Below are 24,759 nucleotides of genomic sequence, written 5' to 3' on the forward strand. Positions count from 1 at the left end.
AGTACCAACCGTGTAGTCCAAGACTCAGCAATTCAGTCCATCTCACAACAACCAGTGAAGAATGAATTGGATATTACCCTCACTTTGGGAGAAACCCTCAAGGCCATACAGCAGGCGAAAATTGGCAAGGCAGCTGGGGTTGATGAAATTCCACCTGAAATCTGGAAACATGAGGGCCTTGCACTCCATGCTAAATTTCATGAGTTTGTGGTGTGCTGTTGGGAACTAGGCGAACTACCATCTGACCTTCGTGATGCAGTCATCATCACTTTGTATAAGAAGAAAGGAATTAAATGTGACTGCTCAAATTACCGTGGTATTACTCTGCTCTCCATTGCTGGCAAAATCCTGGCAAGAATACTTTTAAACAGACTAATACCCGCTATAGCAGAAGGAATTCTACCTGAAAGTCAGTGGCGTGAAACAAGGCTGCGTTCTTGCACCAACCCTATTCACAATCTTTTTCAGCATGATGATCCAAAGGGCCACTGCAGACTTCGATGATCAGGACGGTATCTACATTCGATACTGTACTGATGGAAGCCTTTTCAACCTCAGGCAACTGAAGGCCCACACCAAGACCTTAAACCATCTTGTCCAGGAGCTGCTTTATGCTGATGATGCTGCCTTTGTTGCCCACACAGAAGCAGCTCAGCAGCGTTTAACATCCTGCTTTGCAGATGCTGCTGAGCTCTTTGGGCTGGAAGTCAGTTTAAAGAAGACAGAAGTTCTCTACCAACCTGCACCTCAGGAAGCCTTCCATCATCCCCATATCACCATTGGCCAATCAGAGCTCAGATCAGTCCAACAGTTTAATTACCTAGGTACCCTCATCTCCTCGGACGGTAAGATTGATGGAGAGATAGACAACAGGTTAGCAAAGGCATATAGTGCCTTCGGAAAACTCCATAAAGGAGTATGGCGCAATAAACACTTGAAGAAAAGCACAAAGATCAGTGTTTACAGAGCCATAGTGTTGTCGACTCTCTTATATGGATCTGAATCATGGGTCATCTACCGCCACCACCTGCATCTCCTAGAGTGCTTCCATCAACGCTGCCTCCGTACAATCCTAAACATCCACTGGTCAGATTATGTGACCAATACATCTGTTCTAGAACAAGCAGCAGTCACAAGTATTGAGGCCACGTTGCTGAGAACACAGCTGCGATGGGCAGGACATGTCTCAAGGATGAAAGATCATCACCTCCCTAAGATCTTGCTTTACGGTGAACTTGCCACCGGCTGCTGCATGAGAGGAGCCCCGAAGAGAAGATACAAGGACTCCCTGAAACAACATCTCAGCCTTGGCCATATTGATCATCATAACTGGTCTACTCTGGCTTCCAGTCGGGAGGTCTGGAGACACGCCGTCTATAACGCTGCTGCTTCCTTTGAGAACGCACGCAGGATCACTCTCGAGGAGAAAAGGCAACGCAGAAAGAATTGTGCTTTGCAGAATTTACCATCTAAGGAGTCTTTCTGCTGTACCTTTTGCAGTCGGACATGTCTATCTCGTATTGGCCTTATTAGCCACCAGCTTGTAGCAAATGTGGATAGAGCCTTTCCCAAATCTTCATTTGTGAAGCCTAGCCATGATGATGATGAGCATATTGAATTCTGTCTGTGTCATTGCAAGAAAAAGAAGAAATTGACTTATACTTTGATTGTAGTGGTGTTCTTCATGTTTAAAAAGTTTGTTTTTTAAACGTTATATTGATTTCAAGTAGCAAGGGAGGGAGGGGAAATAATTGCTGAGGAGGCAGTATTCTTACATAGCTACCACTGAAGATGGGGAAAAAGTGGATTAACTATTACAGTGTTATCCTTCTGTACATGCATCATCTGACACATTAAACTTTTTACTTACAATTATTAGTGTCTGACTTAGAAGTGTAATAGAAATTGACGGGTTCAAATGTTTGTCTCTAGTCTTGAAGTTGTTTCAAAATCTTGTTCTGATCTTCAGAACATGTGTTCAGCCTCAATCTGCTATGTTTGATATCTTCTTGTGATTCCGATGGTGTTTCGGATTAAGATATCTCCTTTCTTGATGAAATTTACTCCTTAAGATATCCATAACCACTGCTTAAATATATCTCATGTCCTCATTTTGTGAGGCAAAGCAAGCCAAGTAATTTCCTTAGACTTGTCTTTTCCCTGATCGCCAAAATAGTTCATCATTGCAAAAAGAAATTTCTTTTTTCAAAAGAAATCTTGAATTTCTGTGCTGTTACTCAAAGTGTGATTTCACTTGTATCTCTTTCTATGGTGAAAGAAAAATGTAGCAGTGAAGGGAAAATTGACTATACTGTTTAATATTTGATTTTTTTGTTTGATTTGGTAAGCATGAGCTAAACTAATGATAGTTGCTTTAGTTTCATTTTTCTTGTTTTGCAGGGTTTGGGGATTGACTCTGGGTATTGTTTTTTAGCCTTTTCACAGAAGTCTTGACTCCTGATCCATGCAGTGGTCTGTAATACCCTTTTCTTACCATGTTACTTCCTTTTCTAAAAGAGAGGCAATATATTAAATTTTCCAAAATGCTCTTCAGATAACACAAATTTGTTTAGAAAATAGTGTTTCCTGCTGCTTTACAACTGATGAGAAATAGTTTCTATCACCTTATCAACTCAACCATGAAAAGCCCTATCCCAAAATTTTTTTGTGTGTTGGTCAAGCGTATTTGGTGCAGTGTTCTTAGCTGCGGATGTGGCTCCAAGTAGATGACTGAGTAATATTTATGACAAATCTCTTCACTGTACATCACCTAGAACAAGCTGTTCATTATTCTTCGACAGTCACAACCTTATTATTGAAGATCATACTTCACAAAACTACAGAATTAAATTTTATTTAATTGAAAATTGGATTAATTATTTCATGTTACCTGAAACAGAATGCTTTACAGACTTCTTTCAGATCTGCCCTTCCAAGATGTATGTCCTAGTTAGAACAGCTGGGACCAGTTCATCACGGTATGGGTGTAATCCAAAATTGTGTGTTCTATAGCCTTCCATGCCATTTCCCAGAAACTGGTATCAATAGACCATTTACACCATCTGCCCATAGAGCCTGACTCCTCAGGCTATAAACTGGGTGTTAAGAGGCCAGCAAGATAGGAGGGTGCTCTTGTCCTCTCACTCATTGTGGAACTCCCCACCCTGAGGGAGGTACTGGGCATTCCTGCCTGAACTGGAGGATATATAATCTTGGAGTTTTGGGATTTTTTTAACCACTCATGGGATCCAGAGGAAGACTGCAGATCACCGCTCTCAACCAAACTGCAACCACCACTTTTCAACCAGACTGCAACCATCACTCTCAACCGGACTGCAATCACCACTCTTGACCAGACTGCAACAGCACTCTCACCAACAGGTTTTCCTCTCTCCTTTTACTTTGGACTCAGGGGGCCCAACGAACACCGCTCTGTTCATGCCCCAGGGTGCTGGGTTATACATTTGGGTTTTGTGGGTTAAAACCAACTGTTTGTCTATATAATCGTATTTATTGTATTATTTTATTAAATTGTTATTCTGATTATAATCTCTTCTTTGAGTTGAGTTCATTTCCCCTGCTGGTTTACCTTTAAACCAGCGCAATGTAAAACTTAAGAACAAGATTTTTTCCTTTGCTGTAAACTATTTTATTATCCATAACAAAGGAACACATGAATGTTACCTAACTTTATGGGCTATGAAGACTTTTTTTACTGAAGTCAGTACACTACTTGAATTGGGTATTGCTGATGATGTTGCTGAGATGAGACAGTACTTTGATCAGCCTGATTAAAGACATTTGAGTGTTAATAGTATGGGGGTAGTAGTATTTCAGTATCTTTTTCTTATCTTGCTAAGAACTGTGCAGCTCTGTTGCAGTAGCACACAAACTGAGCCCAGTTTGGTTAAAGAATGGCAGATTTGTGCTCATAGGGATTGGTGGCTGAAACATTCTGTGATATATTTTGGGCCTACTCTTCTGTTACTGAGAGAGGTTCTGAAAGCACTGGAATTGTGTTCAAGTCTGTGGTGTTTGTCTCAGTTTACTTCTGATAGCTCTATTAATGCTGGGACTACATCAGCTGCTTTGCGTTACTGAACAGGAATTGTATATTGTGTGGTGTGCACGTAAGAAAACATTCTAGCAGACATATGGGTTCTTCATGTCGGTATAATTAAAGCAGTGTCATACTCTGCTAACTTTCATTCTGTTCACATACTTTAAATATTGTTGTTTTCATTTAATTTAAAAGTAGCCTTGGACTTCTTCAGGGCAGATTTTGGCCTACTCAGAAGACTGGTTCAGAGGGTACCTTGGGAAACAGCCCTTGAAAACAAAGGGGTCCAGGAGGGATGGACATGCTTCAAGAAGCAAGTCTTGAACACACAGGAGCAGGCTGTCCCAGTGTGCCAAAAGGCGAGCTGACAGGGAAGATGTCCAGCCTGGCTGAACAGGGAGATTTTGAACGAAATTAGGGGGAAAAAAGAGAGCCTATTGATTATGGAAAAAATGACTGGCTACTCAGGAGGAGTTTAGGAATATAGTTAGGTCAATGTAGAAAGAAAATCAGAGAGACAAATGCACAATTTGAACTCAGTCTAGCCACTTCTGTTAGGGATAACAAGAAGTGCTTCTACAAATATATCAGTACCAAAAGGAGGGGCAAGGAAAACCTCCATTCTTTGTTGGACATGGCAGGGAACATAGTCACCAAAGATGAGGAAAAGGCCGAGGTATTTAACACCTTCTTTGCCTCAGTTTTCAACAGTAAGACAGGTTATCCTCAGGACAACTGGCCTCTGGAGCTGGTAGACAGAGACAGGAAGCCAAATAGCCCCCCTTTAATCCAGGAGGAAACAGTTAGTGACCTGCTGAGCCACCTGGATCCTCACAAGTCTATGGGACCAGATGGGATCCATCCAAGGGTGATGAGGGAGCTGGTGGAAGAGCTCACCAAGCCACTCTCCATCATCTACCAACAGTCCTGGCTCACTGGGGAGGTCTCAAATGATTGCAAATTGGCAAATGTCATGCAGATCCACAAAAAGGGCTGCAAGGAGGACTTGGGAAATTACAGGCCTGTCAGCCTGACCTCAGTGCCTGGCAGAGTTATAGAGCAGATCATCCTAAGTGCAATCACACAGCACCTACAGTAGGACAAGGGATCAGACCCAGCCAGCATGGGTTTAGGAAGGGCAGGTCCTGTCTGACCAACCTGATCTCCTTTTTGATCAGGTGACCCTAGTGGATGGGGGGGAAGGCTGTGGATGTGGTCTGTCTGGACTTCAGCAAAGCCTTTGACACCGTCTCCCACAGCATGCTCCTGGAAAAGCTGTCAGCCCACGGCTTGGACAGGGGCACTCTGTGCTGGGTTAAGAACTGGCTGGAGGGCTGGGCCCAGAGAGTGGTGGTGAACGGGGCTGCATCCAGTTGGCAGCCGGTCACTGGTGGTGTCCCCCAGGGATCAGTGTTGGGCCCAGTTCTCTTTAATGTCTTCACTGATGACCTGGATGAGGGGATCAAGTGTACCATTAGCAAATTTGCAGATGACACCAAGTTGGGGGGAGTGTTGGTCTGCTGGAAGGCAGGAGGGCTCTTCAGAGGGACCTGGACAGGCTGGAGAGATGCTCTGATTTCAATGGGATGAGGTTCAACAAGGCCAAGTGCCACTTTGGCCACAATAACCCCATGCAGAGCTACAGGCTGGGGAACAGAGTGGCTGGAGAGCAGCCAGGCAGAGAGGGACTGGGAGTTTGGATTGACAGGAAGCTGAACATGAGCCAGCAGTGTGCCCAGGTGGCCAAGAAGGCCAATGGATCCTGGTCTGGATCAGGAGCAGTGTGGCCAGCAGGACCAGGGAAGTGATTCTTCCCCTGTACTCAGCACTGGTGAGGCCACACCTGGAGTACTGTGTCCAGTTCTGGGCCCCTCAGTTCAGGAAGGATATTGAGGTGCTGGAGCAGGTCCAGAGAAGAGCAACAAGGCTGGTGAAGGGACTGGAACACAGGTCCTATGAGGAGAGGCTGAGGGAGCTGGGGTTGTTCAGCCTGGAGAAGAGGAGGCTCAGGGGAGACCTCATCACTCTCTACAACCGACCTGAAAGGAAGTTGTATCCAGGTGGGGGTTGGTCTCTTCTCCCAGTCAACCAGCAGTAGAACAACAGGACACGATCTTAAGCTGTAGGGGAGGTTTAGGTTGGATATTAGGAAGAAATTTTTTACGGAGAGAGTAATCAGGCATTGGAATGGGCTGCCCAGGGAGGTGGTGGATTCACTGTCCCTGGAGGTTTTTAAGTTGAGACTGGATGTGGTACTTAGTGCCACGGTCTAGTAACCACAGTGATGTTGGATCAAGGTTGGACTTGATGATCTTAGAGGTCTTTTCCAACCCAGTTGATTCTATGTTTCTTCAAGGCAGGGGTGTTCTTTGGAAGTAGTCTGCTGATAAGTGTTAACCATGTGCCTTAGTGTCTCCTCAGTCTTTGTAAAGGGAGCTGTTGTTTGATGTCTAGCTGGAAATATGTTGTCAAGCAAATTGCTTAAGAAGTCCCTTCAGTATTTTTATTAATAACTTCAGTCATGAAATAAAGTGTACATTTATTAAATTTGTTGATAATATGAATCTTAATAAAGGTTGCAAGTGCTTTGGAGGACACAAAATGCAGATATGTGTCTGATTTCTTGGGGTAGCTGAAGTAACGTGCCTGAATAACAGGAAAAAAACCCCCTGGCTCAAATTGGTAGAAGGAACTTCTCCAGTGTCCAAATGTGTTGCAGAATAATTTGCTAGACTCGGTTGTTGGTCCAACTTAAGTTGGAAAGCAAGCAAGGAACACACTAGTGTGGGCAACTAAGCTGATCATGAGGGGTTTAAGCATAGTAAATCCTGTATGTGGGAGCAGAGCTACCTTACTGACTTCCAATTCTTAACAGTTGGTGATCTGTTTACCATTTATCAAAAATTCCTTCCTTAGAAGGAAAAGTATCCAAGAGCTATCAGAGATGTGTCTGATCATCTAAACAGAGATCATGCTTGTAATGAAACTGTTTTTTATTAAAAGACATTCTAGGATGAACTTGTTAACAACATCAGAAGACATCTGTAAGAGTTGTTAATGAAGCTTAAAACATGGAACTGTCAACTTTAAGCTGTGTAGGCTATGTACTCTAGAGAAGTTGTAAGAAAATAACTATTCCTGACCTGCTGTTTGGTATTTAATTAGCTCCTGGGGTGTTTGTGCCTTTTTAGAGTTAAAAACATTTAATAATGAAAGTACTCTGTGTTCCCATGTCTAATTGCCAGACCAATCATATGTACAATTAGGTGAAAGAAAGTGTTTTCTTGACTTTGGTGTGGAGGTTAGTATTCACAGGAGTTGTTTTTCTTGTTAGTCTTTAACTATAATCTGTTAATTTGGTCAGGTAATGTTCTAGAAGAACATTTGTGCTTTTGTTCTTGAGGTTCTTTTATTAAAACTATTTGGAAGAATTAGTTCTAGGAGAGTTTTTCTTCCATGGGCTTATTGAAATTTGCAGATATTCTGCTGCTGACTTTGTGCTCTGAGTGTGAGTTTTGGCCCAGGCCTCTGTCCTTACCATTTCATTATACTACTTTTTAGGAAAAGGATTGACTTCTCTGACAGAGCAGCACTATCAAAAACTTTTCTAGAGCTTTTTTAGCTGAAAATGTGAGGAAGACTTCAATCTGCTTCTAGAATAATTGTTGCATGAAGACAGAGACACCCAGTGTCAGTGAGCTGTGGGAAAAGCTCGTCTAAAAACACCTTTCCAGTCCTTGGATGCTTGGCGATCACCAAATCTTTCCTGAATCCTTGTTTTTTTGTGCAAAGGGTAAAAGGTAGGGATGTTTGTGAGTTAATAACGAATGTTTCTCATGACAGTTGCATAAATAGTGTTAGGAAGCTTGACTAGTTTTCTAAAAAGAGTAAGATCAGTCTGTAAGATCAGTCTGTTAAGAAATCAGATTGTTAGGGCATTTGTTGTCCTGTACCTTGTAGCTGAGGCACCAGTAACTTGGTAGTACTTTGTGGAATCTTTGTTATGTTTTTACTTGGTATAAATCTAATCTTACTCATTGCTTTTTGGACTGTAAGTGCCTTGGTCTGAAGATTTCGTTGTTTTTGTGCTGATCTTTCAGTATTGATGCCCGTCTTGATCCTCTCTAAAGATTTCCTGATTCTTGTACTTGGAGGATAAGAACTGTATCTCAGGGAAGGAGAAGAAATTTTTTCTTCCTGGCATTTGCTCAGATTTGTTAATTGCTTCATCTGTTTTCTATACTATTGCTGAGTAGGATATATCAGTAAAAGTGAACGTGATTCCTGTGAGAAAGAGGAGCCACTTCTGTGATGGTTCATTGATTCCAGAACTTTCTTCATTTGTTTTTCACTAGTTCGACGTAACTGGAATATTTAGAAAATTTCTCTGGATTTTTTGGTGAGATTAGTTTTGAAGTGAGTGTTAGATGACTTCAGCAGAGTAATTTATAGTGAGTTATTTGGATGAGACATACCTTTATAACCTTGTCTTCTCTATTTAATGACAGTAATGGTCTATCTTACCTTAAAGTTTAACTCTGGTATTGGAGGTACCTAAAAACCTAAGTATGAGCTCGTGTCATTGAAAAGATGCTCAAATAAGTGCAGTTTAACATTAAGTAAAGTCTAACAAATCTGTTAGAAGCTGGAACATTCTTGTCTGTCACTGGAAATCTGCAATAGCCTGGTTCAGGCCATAATTACAACAATAATTATGGGTTACTGTATACCAGATTCCACAGCTCTTACTCACATTACAGCAGCCGTAGATTAAAGTGAACTACATCTGTGCTTTCTGACTAATAGATTTGCACTCACATTTATTTAGATCTTCATGTGAAATGTGTGTGGGTACTTACTATGTTTTCACAAATTCATATGAAGTTCTAATAGTGTGTATCATACTTAAAGTATTTTTGAATCATTGATCATTTTTCAATGACTAGCTGCAGAGCATTATTCAGTTACCCTCACATAATTCAGGCAGTGTTTCATCCACTTCTTTCCTGTCTGTGCTATCGTTCAGCTTTGGGTAATAGAGTTCATATTACCTTACATTCTCTTGCTTATTAAGAAATGTTTTCTTATCTGTAGGAAGAGCGTAGGGTAGAAAAAGTATTCTTGAGTTTTAATCTTAAGCCATTACTTTCTCTTGCCCATTTTCAAACTGGAGAATTTTACTGGATTTTGACACTTTGCATATGTAGACTCTGTTTCCATTGAATCTAGAGACAATGAGGGGTTTGTGGTTGTCCCAAGCATCTAGTTTTTTCATAAGGAACTTTAATATGGCCTCTGAAACTAACTTTTAGGGACTAATTAAAAAATCAGCTTCTAGGAAGCTGAAGAAATAGCTCCTGAAAGCCATTCTAGATATTACCAGGAAGTATTGTAACAAGCTAATTTTGCCATAGCGTTCTGGGTCAGACCTTACACAAGAAACTTCATCCAATTTATAAGAGGAAATAAAGAAAGGAATGTTACATTTGTATTTTCCTGATTCCTGCGATATATTTGATTTGTGTGACACTTTAGTAATAAAAGCACAAATGTGATACTATAAACGAGACGAGGGTAGTTAGATTCTAAACCGTATCTGTGTGAGAAAATAATACTGGAAAACAGAAGGGAAATACAGATCAAAGCACAAGAAGTTTACTCCTCTTGTAACATCTGGAAGTACTCCATTTCTTGTTCTTCTGTTTGCAGGGACTTGCCATGAGGTGCTAAGCCTTTTTCCATTGATTCAATGAGACTGGACCTAAATGGCGCAGCATGACTTTGCTCCAGCCTGGCTTAATTTTCCTACTCCACCATCGTCAACAAAGGTATGTTTCTTTTGAACAGGCACTCCCATTATTTGGGAAGTAAATGTCATAACCTCATTCACAGTAAAAACCTCTTCATGAAAAGGGTGGTGATAGACGATATCTGGCAAGTTTTATTGTCGTGATTTAAGTAGTTGTATCATAGAGTTCTTTGCTTGAGCAGCTGAGTTTGTGGATAGAAGCGCATGCCTGGCCTTGTCAGAGCTGTGGTTGGCTTAAGATTGCCTTCATCAGGAGTTTAAAGTGAATTACTGTATTCTTTGCTAGAAGTACCAAGGCAGAGGCATGTACTTGATATTCTTGCTTCTGACTTTTCTGTGTGTCCTATAAATTTTGCAGAACTGTTATTCTGTCATCCAAGTGATTAAAAAAAATGTTTTTTTATATTATCTGAAGTGGCTCTGCATGGTGGGATGCTTGTTGCTACTGATGGAGTGTGGCCCTTTCAAACTGTTATGCATCTTCACTCTGGTTGTTTCATCTGAACTACTATTACTTTATATAATGGGACAGTTAATTTGGAAACAGGAAATAACAACCTCTGAATTGCTAGGATTTGTATATATTCTAGGAAATCTTGAGTATGTCTGTCCTGGGAATGTTTCTTTTTTCCTGGCCTGTCTTTCTACTCTTTTTTAATTCGTGCAAATGCAGAAGCAGAGTCAGCACTGGGTATTAAAACTCGTCATCTGTTTCCCTAGTTGTAGACCTGTCTTCATTATAATCTCTTGAATGCAATATCTATATCTTCAGCTATGAGAATGGGTTTGCCTTTCTTTAGTGTATTTATATGAAGTTTCATGCAGTCTTTCATGTCCATGAAAAGTGCTTAGGCTTGAAAAATTTATGGCAATAGACTTATGGTGTTGTTAAATTCACAGATAGCTGTCAGCATTAGCTGTGTTCCTAATGCTTTGCTTATGTATGTCTACACACACTTAACACCCGTGCATTTTTTTTAATCAAGTTGTTTAATGTCCTTATTTCTTTTGCTCTCTTTATGGGCTTCTACTCTGACCTGGCTAGATGCTTAGTTTAGGATAATCTATTAGTAACTCAGTTGCTTTTCTGGGAACATCAGGCATATCTCTTCCATGGTGGTTCATGGAGTCTGTTTTCATTCTACATAATTTCTGATGCTTTCAACTCTTTTGATATGATTTTTTCAATTTAATGTGTTGTAAATGTTGATATGTGTCAATATCGCAGGATAAAAGTAATGTTCAGAACTACTCCAGTACCACTAGCATATATCCGAGTTATTGGTTATATTTGTCACCTCACTCCTGAATTGTGTGAAATTACATTACAAGTATATGTTGTGGATCCTGTTCTCTTTCGTGATTCTTTGCCTAAAGGAGTTTAGTTGAACTTCCTTCTGTTCCAAAAACTCCATACTGTATGCTTACTCAGTTGTAGTATTTGTGTGTCATTGTTGGGAATGCACCTTATTTCCCTGCATTAACTCCCTCCTCAGTGGTCAACATTCTATGATATACAGCACATTTGGATAATAAGCACTTGACAATTAAGTTTGTTCTTCTATGTAGTAGTTCTTAGTTTACAGAATAAGACTTGTCATTGCTCTCTACAAGACAGGTCTCAAATGTTGTGGCCCCCTGTCTGCTCCATTTCCTAAAATAGATTTATTTTCTATGTCAATAAAGCAGAAGAGAAGAGCAGATAAGAAGAAAGGAGATAAAGAGGAAGGATGGGTTGAGGAAGGCAAGGTGTCTCATATTGCATGCAGAATAGAGCTGGGGCAAGCCTATGATATCAACGACATTTAAACTTGAGAAGGAGAAAGTGAACTCTTCTCAGTCAATTTTTATTTTCCTGAAGAAGCACTTTCAGGAATTGCACCTACAGAAGCTTGGTTTCCCTCCTCAATCCTTGGTACCTGAGACTTTTTTCCTTACATAGCTTAAGGCTAGCTTATAAAAACCCAATGCCAGGAAGCTGTGATTGTGAAGGAGCTTTCTAATGTGACAATACAGATTACAGCTTGACTGAAATCCATCCTATGTATTGCTGCTGATTGCCTCTTAACAGCAAGCTTTTCTGTCATCTCTTTGCTGACAGAGCAAAAGCCACCTAGATAGGTGGGTACCCCTCACTCAGCAGGTTTTGTTTGGGTGTAGAACTACTGTATTTGTGTCAGTGCACTATTGCAGATGGGCAGGTGAAAATTGGAAGGTATTGTGAAGAGTGAAGCCATTTTGGGATATGGACAAAACTTTGAAGAAAGTATTGCTCTAAAGAGTGTATGAGGAGATTGCAGACAAATAAACTCCATTTTTGCAAGTTCACTTTTACTTCTTGTTAAGCAGTAAGACTTTTTATGCTTCTAAAAATCTGTGCTCCTTCTTTTTCTTGGCTGGCTGAACCAAGTCAGACAGTTTCTCAACTTCCAGAAATTGCCATCAGATTTCTTTTGATTACAAAGCTTACTGTTATCTCTGCCACAAGAGGCTTCCTAGCCTGGTACCTCCATCGTGTGGGGAAAACGGAAACTGCATGATCTTTGCACACATTTTAGAGGCTTCAGATTTATTGTATCATGTACAACTTGAACACTGTATATAAAATGCTATCAGTTATACTTTGTGAAAATGTTGATTGTTCCTTGAAGGTACTATGAAAAAACGAAAATTAAACTCCAAAGGCAATATTAGATTGTTGTTTTATGTAAATGTACACATGAAGCTCTCTTCTAAAATTTCACCTATGATTGGCAGATCTGGAACTTTCTGAAATTTTTGGCAGCTTATTCAAAATCTGTTTATTTTTTACTTAAATATTTAGATTAATTTGATAATTTTTGAAGTACTTAAATATTTTGATAGTTTTTTGCAGTTTTCTGTTCTTTCTCTCTCCAAGTTTGTCAAGTAATTCACTTCTCAGTTCTCAAATTGAGCGGGCAGTCCCTTTACATTTGAATTCTGTTCCATTTGGAAATACATGCTTTGAGTTTTCAACATATCTGCTTATTTGAGTTTAAATTTTAAGTGAATTTTGAACAACACCTTGAGCTCTGCAGGGGCATTGTCAGTAGAATTTGGATATGCTTTTTTTTGTGTATGATTGTCTCTGTGGGAGAGATGGGAAGAAGGAAATAATTTTCTTCAATGTTTTCCAAAGTGGTGAAGCCTATTACTGTGATTTCCTTTTTTGTTTGTTTTTTTTTTCCTACTCACTTTGATCAGTGGAGTACTTTTAATACTAATATAGCTTGATTAGATGTTACTGGGTAATAACTGTTGAAATAAACTTGGAGCTTTCATTTTCACCATTACTGTTGTACCTTTTCTCCTGAATGTTGCTGAGGAGAGGGAGTGAGCTTCAGGCAGCGGAGTTGGTACTTTGGGTGTGGCAAAGTCGATACTCCCTGGAATCATAGAGTGAGTTGGGTTGGAAGGGACCTTAAAGATCATCTAGTTCAAGCCCTCTGCCAGGGGCAGGGACACCTTCCACTAGACCAGGTTGCTCAAAGCCCCATCCAACCTGACCTTGAATGCTGTCAGGGGTGGGGTGTCCACAGCTTCTCTGGACAACCTTGTTCGGTCCCTCACTATCCTCATAGCAAAGAATTTCTTCCTAATACTTAATCTAAACCTACTCTTTTTCAGTTTGAAGCCATTCTCCCTTGTCCTATCACTACAGTTCCTGTCGAAGAGTCCGTCTCCAGCTTCCCTGTAGGTCCTCTTCAGATACTGCAAGGTGCAATGAGGTCTTCACACAACCTTCTCTTCTCCAGGCTGAACAGCCCCAACTTCTCAGCCTGTCTTCATAAGGGAGGTGCTCCAGTCCCCTTATCAACTTTGTGGACCTCCTCTGGACTCACTCCAACAGTTCCATGTCCTTAGCATGCTGGGGACCCCAGAGCTGGATGTAGTACTCCAGGGTGGGGCCTCATGAGAACAGAGTAGAGGGGTTGAATCACCTCCCTTGACCTGCTGGCCATGCTGCTTTTGATGCAGCCCAGGATTTCATTGGTTTTCTGGGCTGTGAGTGCACACTGCCAACTCTTGTTTTTTGTCAATAAGCATATTTCCACCCAGCAGTGCTTTTATATATTTGTACCTCTTGTGGCCCTGGGAGGTGCTGGATCTCTTGTATGTGTGCAGCACAGTAAGTCTGCTGGGAGGGAAGAGGGCTTTAGTTCCTCTGCATCAAAGGTGGCTATGCGTGAGGGAGGTGCTGTGTAGCACAGCCCTCTGCTGTCTGTCACTGGTGAATATCTGTGGAAAGCAGTAGGGATCAGCATTACTTCTGCAGAATGAAGTTAGTTTTGAATTTTCAACATGTAGCAGCGAAAGAAATGGTGGAGTGTTAAAAATGTACACCCAGACAGAAGTTATAAGAAAAATAGGTTGTGTAAGACAAGATGTTTTTTTGTTTAATCTCTTTAGTTATGAATTCTAGTTTGGATGTGGTTTGATTTCTGAGTGCCATTCCTCAAAATAAGGTTTTAGTTTATAAAGTCTTCCTACTGATACATTAAAGATTAATTTTTAAAAAATTTCTTATATGCCTATTTATAAGCTGAAAATTTTGAGTATCTTTGTGAATTTGTACACTTTTCCCTCTAGGTTTTATTTGTACTTCATAACTGGCTGTGTTTGCCATATTAAGTTATAATGACAAGACTAATTAATTTGGCTTCTTTTGGATACAGCTGCTTCTGGTGGAAGTGACGCCTTGCTTTCTATGGAATGCACATGTGTGGTCTCTGAAAATCCAAACTGAGATGCCAGACTTTTCACGCCTTTCAAACTGTGATCCTTTGTCATTTTTTACCTTTTCTCTTATTTTTTTCCTCTGCTACAACACACGTCATTTGTGCTTTGTTCTGCTGCCAAAACAAAATAGAGACTTAGGGTTTTTACCTTCTGTCACAAGCGTAGTCCTCAGTGCTGTTTCAGTGTCCTGGGGCAGAAGATACAGCTTCCACTTTGCCAGCATGAGAGATGGCAACGTATCTCTGAACATGTGCGTACTCAAAGACTGCTACATTGTTTGTCATTCAAAGTTCCTCAAAAAATTGATTGTATATACTGTGAACAATGTGCATGTTCCAGCTCTGATGATTCAGTTATGCTATTAAGCAGATCTCAAGTCTGCCACTTGTGCTCCTTTACAGTCATCGCTGAATTTTGAGAAACATTCCGAAAATTTTTCATGGACTGAGAATCGTTATGAGGCAAATCGCAGAAGACACAACTCTTCGGAGGGGTTTGATCCTAACATTGGGCAGCCTAATGGAGGTATAATTTGCGGAATGTTGTGAATACGTTTGTCACTGCTTTGTAGCACTCCAGTCAGAAAAGAAGTCTGATAATGCTAGCTCATCTATGCTAAATTCTTTTTCTGCGCTAAAATAGCGCTAACGGAAAAACAGATCTTCTGGGAGAGGATGTGAGCACTAAGGGTTGGTTACAGTAATGTGACTCCAGGTGTATCTCGCTCTTGAGAAGAGTAAGAACTTTAAGTTAGTACACTAGCCAACAGCATTTAAATGAGCAGCCAAAAAAGGAGGTTGACTTGTCTTAATGTTGGCTGACTATCCTCTTTCTCTGGTACTGTTTTGTAAATTCTTCCCTGCTGTTTATGTCAATGAAAACTTGTTTATTATGCTATCATATCCCAGAATATAGAGCTGCTGACTTAGCTTCTTTAACAATTATGCAAAAGTAGAAAGTTCTTATATAAAATTGTTTGTAATTACATGTCTTTAAAATTTAAATATCTAAGGGCATTTTGGGAGAAAAGAGAGGAGTGATTGGCGTTCCCAAGTCAGAAATGGTCCAGAAAATATAAACCATCGTGGGGGATACCATGGCGGAAGTTCCTGTACTCGTACCAGCGCTTTCCATTGTGGAAAAGGGCAAGGACTGCATGACAATATCGGTGTACCTGATAATGAAACCCGCAAAAAGGAAGACAAAGAAGTACCCAACCAGTTTGAGGCTGAGGATTTTGTAAGTTAATTGTAATTATGATAAACAAGGTTACATTTTCTCTGCAATTACCATTTTGCCCATTACAATCTACATCATGAGATATAACTGATTTCAGATCATCCTATAAGAGATCACCCTTTCCCTGGTAAGAGGGTGTTAGTCATTTTTCCACTAACATGTTTCTCATTTTGTATCCAGTTTTTATCATTATTATTACTTGTGTATTTACGTGAGACTACAGTTGAATTCCAGTTTACTGTGGTATGTGTATGTATTAAATCCTACACAGTTACCTTACTGGAAATCTGAAGTAGTAACAAAGTGATCTTTATGCCAATGGCCTTTTGGGATCCCATGCTTCAACCTAGAATGTAGGATGTAAGGGAGGGGGTGCTCTTTCTCTTTGAAGAAACATACATTGGTTTTTGCTTTCTCTGGGCAGTTCGTGTAATGGTATTGGCTGCTGCTTGAGGTGTTTGGTTGGAGAAGAGAAATGAGCGAGCACTGACCTGTTTGGATCACAGAGTGATGTGTCTAGTCTGTCTCCATTTAAACATCTTTGTCAGCAGAGGTCATACTGCCGGTGTTACCCTGATTCTGTACTTCATTCATCCCAGAATTCAAGACTTATTTTTTTAACAATGATAAAACTTTCTTTCAGCCATCTTTAAACCCTGAATATGAGAAGGAACCAAACCAGATTAAATCTTTAGCTGCAGGTGTGTGGGGTGAGTATTTTTGATGTTTTTAAGTGCAAAAAGGTAGTGGAGATCTGGAGCAGTTTTATTTGAAACACAGGCCTTTTTTTAGAATTATAGAGGTAGCGTTTGAAATTGAGAAAACTAATATTTTTACAGTGTAGGTGTCTTTTTGTGAAAGAGGTAACACTTCTAGTTGAGTATCAGTCAGTTGGTCTGTAGAGGCAGCCACAACTAGGATTCTTTCCTAGAACAAATATACATCTTTTTGTAAAGATGTTAAGAATTCATATGGACATTTATCTTTATTTTCAAGAAGAAATGCAGTGAAGGTGGGTCACCTAAACTAGTGATGTGATTGTTAGTTGAAGGCTTTGTAAAAGAATGCTTCTGCATGATTGGACGTGTTGGAAGAGTTTGGAGAGAAACCTGGGAAGGCTTGAAGGGTAGATTAGCTTGCCGAGATTTAAGGTCTCTTTCTGGAAGCAAATGTTGTTGGTTGTGTTTATGAATTATTTGTAACAAATCCAGTCCTGAGGATAGGCACTGGACAGAACTGTAGTCTAGAATTGTTTTCTCATCTCTGAGCACATTTGTCTATCACTTTACAGTTCTATGGGCTCTATGTAGTCAGTTGTTTACCCTTAAGAAGGTGTTTAGATTGCAGGGGTTTTAAAGTAATAAATGTACTTAAAATAAAAACACTTCTCTTTATTTAAAAAAATACTTTTGATTACACATAAAGGCTATTCCTTAAACTGTTGCTAATACTGAGATTTTAAATGGTATTTTAACTTGCTGATTCTTGTTATCATACTTTCCCAGTATGTTTTGCACTGTTAAGTAACATTAGATGTAGGCCAACCCCTCAATATAAATACCTAATTGCTTTTTTTTCACTTTTTGAAAACTTTAGAACTCTTTTTAATGGGTGTTCCTGAAAAATGCTAAATGTCAGTTTCTCTAGTATGACAGCTGACTGTATGTCCCTTAATTAGTGCTCCATTAAACATGGAAATGTTGTAACCTTCAGATGTGCTGTTACACCCATCTAAGGCATGAAGCTAGAGAAACTAGTCATTGACATGGTCTGGAGTAGTGCCCATCTTGTCTCATGTTTTAGAGAGCCTCCATGTGGAGCATTTGGCTCTAAACTGACCTGTTAATAAATATATAAGTAGTTATTCTTTTAGAAACCTTAGGGGGAATACGAAAGCCAGAATCTCTTTTGAAGTTTGGGTAAGTATCAACAACTTGGTTTTAGAATTGCTGTGTAGGATTCTGTGTAGAACTGTGTATCTGGCTTCTTTGAAGAATATCTTGACTTTCGAAAAGTGCAGTTCCTGCATTGCCAAATGTAATATTTTACAAATAATGGTTGTAGAAAATGGAACAGAACCTGTGTTTGTCCAGGTTTGTACAATGTATTCTTTTTGGAACTAATACTGAATTAAGTTTCTGATTTATGCCTGTTTGCTCTGAACCATAGGGCTGTCCAGTACCTTATGAACTAGAAACTAGAAAGACTGTATACACATGCACATACACACACACACGTCTTTTTTCCTTTTTTCCAGAGTATCCTTTGAATCCTAAATCTAGGTCTCAGAGAATGCTGGTCATTAAAAAGGGTAATACGAAAGAACTGCGTATATCTGGATTCCCAGCAGTGGGAACTCTTCATTCACAGCTAGTGAGGAATGGAAGTGGCACAAGTGTTTATAAAGGATTAGTCCCCAAGCCTGTCACTCCACCTGCAAAGGTGAGTATTGGATACTGGTGGCATTAAAAACATGCTGAGAAAAATCATGCTGTAAGTCTGAATATGCTTACTTTTCTTCTCTGTTCCTAGATTATCATGCTTTCAATTCTTGCTAAGTGCAGCACACTCTGAAAGTGAATAGAAACAACTTTTTCTCCTTTTTAAACTATACTGTAATTGGATCCCTCTTTTTTTTCTCACCCTTTTTGAGAAGTGCAGGAGCTGTACAAGTGAGAGTTAAAATGATGTTTTTAACTAACAGAATAACAGTGCCTTTTGTATATATGATTGTAACAGAAAAAAAAAGAGATACCTAGTGGAGAGGTATAGTCAGCATAGTAATACCTTCAGAATTTATCTCAGTTACAGGAGAGATGATGTGGTAACCTATCAGTGTCATTCTGGTCTCTTTCCAATTGCAAATTTCCATGTTCATCTATAATTTTTTGTTTCAGGAATTTTTCTGTGCTCTTAAGAGCATATGATGGACTAGTTCTTATATCTAACATTCTGGATTTAAAAGGAATACTTTCAGCTGTTGAAGACTTATATTTTCATTTTTAATACCTCAGATGTGAAGATCTTAATTGTTTTGAAATTTTAGTCTTTATGTAAACAGTATTTGTGAGCAGATGAATTGCTCATAAAACCCTCTTTTGCAGAAGAAAACAGATGTTTGCACTATATTTAGGTTGTAGTTATGATTTGTGCTTAATCATGTTTCTGAAGATTCCTGAAAAGAATTCTTTTGTGGTGAATGAGTCTTTAAATTTCTGTTTATATTTCTGTTTAGCCCACACAGTGGAAAAGCCAAGCAAAAGAAAATAAACTTGGGAATGCGTTTCCTCCGGAATCTGCATATGGTGTTGGCAGTTTCAGTCCTTTCAAATCAACTCTCAAGGCATTTGCTGTAACACAAAATTCAGTGAAAGAGGTAAAGCAATATCTTTAGTTCTCATCAAATCTATAAAACATTTAATTTGGCTATATTAGGGTGGTCAGTAAGTTTTATGCAGAATTATATTAAATATGTTTTTTTGAAAGTTAATGTGTGAGAAAGATGGAAGACACATCACTGGCCTTTAAGTACTGCACAGTTTCCTTTGTGGTTTTAATTTGGAATAACCCCCCTGCCTTAGGAAGTATAATCTGCTAGGTTTAAATTTCAAAACTGCATGATATTACATGGTCAGAAGGTCCACTGTTCATTAGCAGTGCTTCATAAACTTGCATCTCGAGGTTTACATGTACAAACTATGTATACCAAAATACAAATCTCCCTTCTGCTTTTGACTGTGAATATATGTGAAACCTGAAACTACAGGTGCCTTTGTTTTTCGTTCTAAAAGTTTTCTAAATGAATAAATTCTAACATTCTTTCTTTTTCTGACTTCCTACATTAGTGTAATCGGTCAAATTCTTCATCCCCTATTGACAAATCTGGTCAGCCTCGTTTAACAAAATTGACGAGAATGCGAAGTGATAAGAAGAGTGAATTTCTGAAGGCATTGAAACGAGATAGAATGAAAGAGGAACGTGAAGATGAGAATCATGATGTGCAGAAGGTAGTTTTGTTAGGCCTATTGTAGATCCAGCCATAGTAGTTTTCAGACGAATCATCAACTACTTTTGATTTTGTTGTAAGCAGCTCCTAAGTTGTGGTCTTGGATCTGTAAATGGGGGAAGGGAATTATATTTTGATGGATTTAATCTTCCTCCAGTGCTGCTTAGTAGTTTCATTTTATCTTTCTGCAGTAACTGTTAATGCATGTTAATGACTTACGTACTTGCGTGTGTCTTTGTGTGTGTCTTTGTGTGTGTCTTTAGCAACAATAAAAAGAATAAATTAAGCTTAGCAAACTAACCTAATCATAGATTCATTTATGTTGAAAAAGACTTCTAAGATCATTGAGTGCAACCATTAACCCAGCTCTGCCAAGTCCACCAGTACACCATGTCCCCAAGTGCCACATTTATATGTCTTTTAAATATGTCCAGGGATGGTGACTCATCCACTTCCCTGGGCAGCCAGTTCCAATGTTTGACAACCCTTCCTGTGAAAAAAATTCTTCCTCATGCCCAACCTGAACCTCTGTTGACACAGAAGCCACACAACTTCAGGCCATTTCCTCTTGTTCTATTGTGCATTACTTGGAAAAAGAGGCTGACTTTGGCCTTGCCACAATCTCCCTTCAGGTAGTTGTAGAGTGATAAGGTCACTTCTGAACCTTCTTTTCTCCAGGATAAACAACTCCAGCTCCCTCAACCACTCCTTATAAGACTTGTGCTCTGGCCCTTCCCCAGCTCTGCTTCCCTTCTCTAGACTTGCTCCAGCACCTCAATGTCTTTCTTATAGTGAGGGCCCCAGAACTGGATACAGGACTCGAGGTGTGGCCTCACCAGTGGCCAGTCAGGGGGACAATCACTGCCCTGATCCTGCTGGCCACACTATTGCTGATCCAAGCCAGGATGCTGTTGGCCTTCTTGGCCACCTGGTCACGCTGCTGGATCATGTTCAGCCACTGTTGACCAGCGCCCCCAGGTCCTTTTTCACTGGGTAGTTTTCCAGCCATTCTGCCCCACTGCCTGAGGTTGTTGTGACCCAAGGTCTGGACTTGACACTTGGCCTTGTTGAACCTTGTACCATTGGCCTTGGCCCATCAACCCAGCCTGTTCAGATCCCTCTGCAGAACCTTCCTACGCTTCAGCAGATTGATACTCCCACCCAACTTGATGTCATCTGCAAACTGACAGTGCACTCAGTTCCTTTGTCCAGGTCCTTACTAAAGACTTTAAACAGGACTGGCCCCAAGACTGAGCGCTGGAGAACCCTACTGGTGACTGGCTGCTGGCTGGGTGTAACTCCATGCACCTCCACTCTCTGGGCCTGGCCACCAAGACAAGAGTGCACCTCTCCCAAGCTGTGGACTGCCAGCTTCTCTAGGAGAATGCTGTGGGAAACCATGTCAAAAGCTTTATTAAAATCCAAGCAGACAACATCCACAGTCTCTTCTTCATCCACTAAGCAAGACACCTGGTCATAGGAGAGTATCAGGTTGGTCAAGTAGGACAACGCTGACTGGGCTTTGTCCTCTGGTTGTCCTGTGTGTGCCACATGACAACACTCACACTGATCTGCTCCATGACCTTCCCTGGTACCAAGGTCAGAGTGACAGACCCATGGTTCCCCAGAATCTCCTTCCAAACCCTTCTTGCAGATAGGTGTCATGTTTTCCAGCCTCCAGTCAGCTGGCACCTCTGGTTATCTGGGACTGGTGATAAGTGAAAGTAGCTCAGTGAGCACTTCTGCCAGCTACCTCAGTACTCTTGTGTGGATCCCATCTGGCCCCATAGACTTGTGGAGGACAGTGTTTCATACCTTGGATGTTAGTTACCCTGCAAAACAGAAAAAACTTGGTTGTGCTTCTCAAACCATTTCCTTTCTAATTAGTGTTTAGAGAGCCAGAAGTTCTCTATTCTTGCTCCTCATCATAGGAGCAATAGCCCAATATATGCATAAATAAAGCACCAGTTTTTACTTCCTAAGTGGGAAGGAGGCCTGTAATCTCTGCATATAATATTCATCAGGCTTCTTTCAATCTGAATTGATTGATGGAGTGCTTGACTGACACCAGAGAATATTTGTGTCAATGTTACTAGCCACCAACAAGTTATCATTAGTCCAAGTGAAGATAAATATTTTATTATTCAGAATGAGGTTGTGGTGGGGGAAAAAGTTTTCCCCCTGAAGTTATAAAATGATAGTTATAAAATGAAGTTATAAAACCACCCAGGGGGTGGTTTCCCGTGGGGTTGAGCCAATGAGCACTTGCAAAATATAAACATATCACCCAGACCAGAAAAGAAGAGTTGTAGTTGTAGTTGTAGTTGTTGTTGGAGAGTAGCCATGTTGTAGAGCCACAAGGAGAAGGGGCAGGAGCCTGATGGGGGCTCTGCCCCCCCCCAGCCCCCAGCTGGGGGGCTAGGGGGACTTGGAGCAGTGTTAGACTGGACTAAGTATCTGTAGCTGAGAAGCTAGGAGTTTTTCTTCTCCACCATGAGCAGCAGCAGGAGCAGTGCACGGAGAAACGGGGGTAGAGAGCCAGAAAGAGATAAGAACTGAAGAAGCAGCAAACCAAGCATGCAGCTAATCAGAGAGACGGAGAGTTGTCTGAAGAGAGAGAGAGTTTGGGTAAGAACTGAAACAAACTCCTCAAACCCCTCTGAGACCTCCTAGAGAGGAGGAGGATGATGGACTCTTACTTGAGAAGAGTCTTGGAGTGCTACAGCACTGCAGAGAGGAGCTGAGAAGCTCAGGCTTCCTGGAGCTGGACTGGGACGGCCAAAGGAATGCAGAGTCGGGCTTTGCCCCCCTGCTGCTCTGAAAATCAGAGCACAGGAGCTCTGTAAGGGAATTTGAATCCCTTGAAGATAAGGACCATCACGAAGGCTTCTGCACTTTGTTGATATGACGTGGTGAAGTGACCTTTGTCCTGGTAAATGCAGCCCACGGAAGAAAAAGACCCTCTCTTGGAGTCGAAGGGCCGAGAGGGTCTTGGAGATCCCCCTCATGGGTATTTGGAAAATGTGATCCAGCTACAGCTGCTGCATAGAAGAGAGAGAGAGAGAGAGAGAGAGAGAGAGAGACTGATGCCCTAGAGACACTGCTGCTCTGAGAGTGGAAAGGATCTCTTCCTTCTTCCCTCCTAGACTTTTACTTGGAGAAAGAAGAGATGTGATCCATTGTAAATACTGCTTTATCATGGTAGAGATAGTTGAGATTGTGTATGTAATGTATTGTAATATTTATGTGAAAAGTCATTGTAATATAATCCTTTCACCCCATTTTGAGTCTTGTATGTTGTCTGGAAAACCCATCTCACACTGGGCTGAGATGTGGGAGGGGGGCTTGGACTCGAGAATTGGATTTTGAGACTCTTAAAGCATGACAGAGGTGATTATAAGCATGTTTGCTGTAAATGAGTGGTTGAAAATCTTTTATTAAAAACCCCCCAAATCATAAAATACAAATCAGCTAGATAAATGAGTGGTTTTGAGGAATGTTTAATAGGATTCCAAGATATGAAAAAAAACAAACAGTGCCAGTGCACATTTCATAAAAGTAAGATTGACTTCTCTGACCCTGATCCTATTTCAGGCAAAATAAAATTTGTTGTAATGGGACTGTACAACTTACGTATTTTTTGTGTGAGTTAAGATAGGTCTGCATCTTTTTATTACGCTTTTGGGGGCTGAGCACCCTGAGATGGGTAATGGGGGTAGTGTTGTTCATGTGTTCAAGAAATAGACAAATATTTTGATTTAAGATTAAAAAGATACTGGGAAATACCGTCCTGAGATTCAGAATTTTGAAATAATGTGGCAAATCATACTCAGCTGCTGAATCATGCTTAGAAGAAGCTATTATCCCCTATATATTAAAATTTTTATTTATAAAAATTTAATATTTTTATGTATTTTTCTTGATAGTATGAGATGCATTCTTCAGGCATATGATGTAACAGCTGAATGCGTGTTTACTAGGATATGTGTTCTTAGCAATTTCTTGCTGAGCATTCTAAAATTTCTGAAAGCAGACAACACTGTGAGTGGGAAGGAAATGATGACGGTCTTGATTCTGGACTCTGAAGTATGGTTTCTTACAAATGCAGAATTCACTGAATTGCATGATTGTGTCCTGCTGTGGATAATGCTGTTTTATGCCCCATTTGGGGATTTTGTTGTTGAAAGAGTGTTACTAAATAATGATCATACTCTTTGCTTTTGCAGTTGGTAAGACTTCTGAGGCTATTTGGCACATTAATAAATAAAAGTTATGTGTTGCTGAATGAGTAGAGGAAAAAAGAGACATTTCTGGTTTATAGGTTGAAGACCTTTTAATCCTTGACTGAACCTGAACAGTCTGCTTTCTAAATAAATTTTCTTTAACTCCTATTTCATGGCTAGTAATTTACATTTGCTGTTCACAACAGCCCGAGAAGCTAGGGTGAGTGTACGTGTGTAGGGGAAGTTGTCTGAATTTGAAGAGTACTATACAGTCTTTCTGAAATCATGGCAGAGAATGCTGGTGCCATATTGCAGGTGTGACCTGCCCCTTACACTAAGTAAACTTGAGAGTTCTTTTGCTTTCGGACTTTTCCTGACACACATGGCTCTGGTATTTAATTAGGAATATTGTTTGTAAGTTCAACATACAATAGCCCGTTATTTCTGTAAGTATGAAAGGCAGCTTAAGCAAGTTTGACTTCTAAGGTATGTTTGAAACTTTGCAGAAAGATGTTTGAGAAAAAGCATGGAAGTTGTTTTCTACATTACTTGATCAGTAGCATACTGTAAGATTTCCATAGTATGCAGGTATTGCAAACTCTAGTTCTGTATGAACAGAATTACCCCTGAAGTAGTTTAGAGTCTCTGTGTTTAAACTTCC

The 24,759-nt window shown here is 40.3% G+C and overlaps 1 protein-coding gene across 5 annotated transcripts in view; it reads left to right on the forward strand.

Moving 5' to 3' along the window:
- Positions 1 to 24,759, forward strand: part of GPBP1 (GC-rich promoter binding protein 1) — a 45,426-nt gene that overhangs the window by 14,972 nt on the left and 5,695 nt on the right. For 4 of the 5 annotated variants that reach the window (XM_064641144.1, XM_064641143.1, XM_064641146.1 and 1 more), the window contains exons 4-10: positions 9,770 to 9,888; positions 15,032 to 15,155; positions 15,643 to 15,869; positions 16,513 to 16,579; positions 18,127 to 18,311; positions 19,105 to 19,245; positions 19,715 to 19,876. In XM_064641144.1, the coding sequence (XP_064497214.1) occupies positions 9,826 to 9,888; positions 15,032 to 15,155; positions 15,643 to 15,869; positions 16,513 to 16,579; positions 18,127 to 18,311; positions 19,105 to 19,245; positions 19,715 to 19,876 (969 nt within the window). In that variant the 5' untranslated portion in view covers positions 9,770 to 9,825. The remainder of the gene's footprint in view (positions 1 to 9,769; positions 9,889 to 15,031; positions 15,156 to 15,642; positions 15,870 to 16,512; positions 16,580 to 18,126; positions 18,312 to 19,104; positions 19,246 to 19,714; positions 19,877 to 24,759) is intronic. The other variant, XM_064641147.1, reaches the window with a different exon arrangement.

This window comes from Pseudopipra pipra, chromosome Z (assembly GCF_036250125.1).
Source record: "Pseudopipra pipra isolate bDixPip1 chromosome Z, bDixPip1.hap1, whole genome shotgun sequence".
Classification (NCBI taxonomy): Eukaryota; Metazoa; Chordata; class Aves; order Passeriformes; family Pipridae; genus Pseudopipra; species Pseudopipra pipra.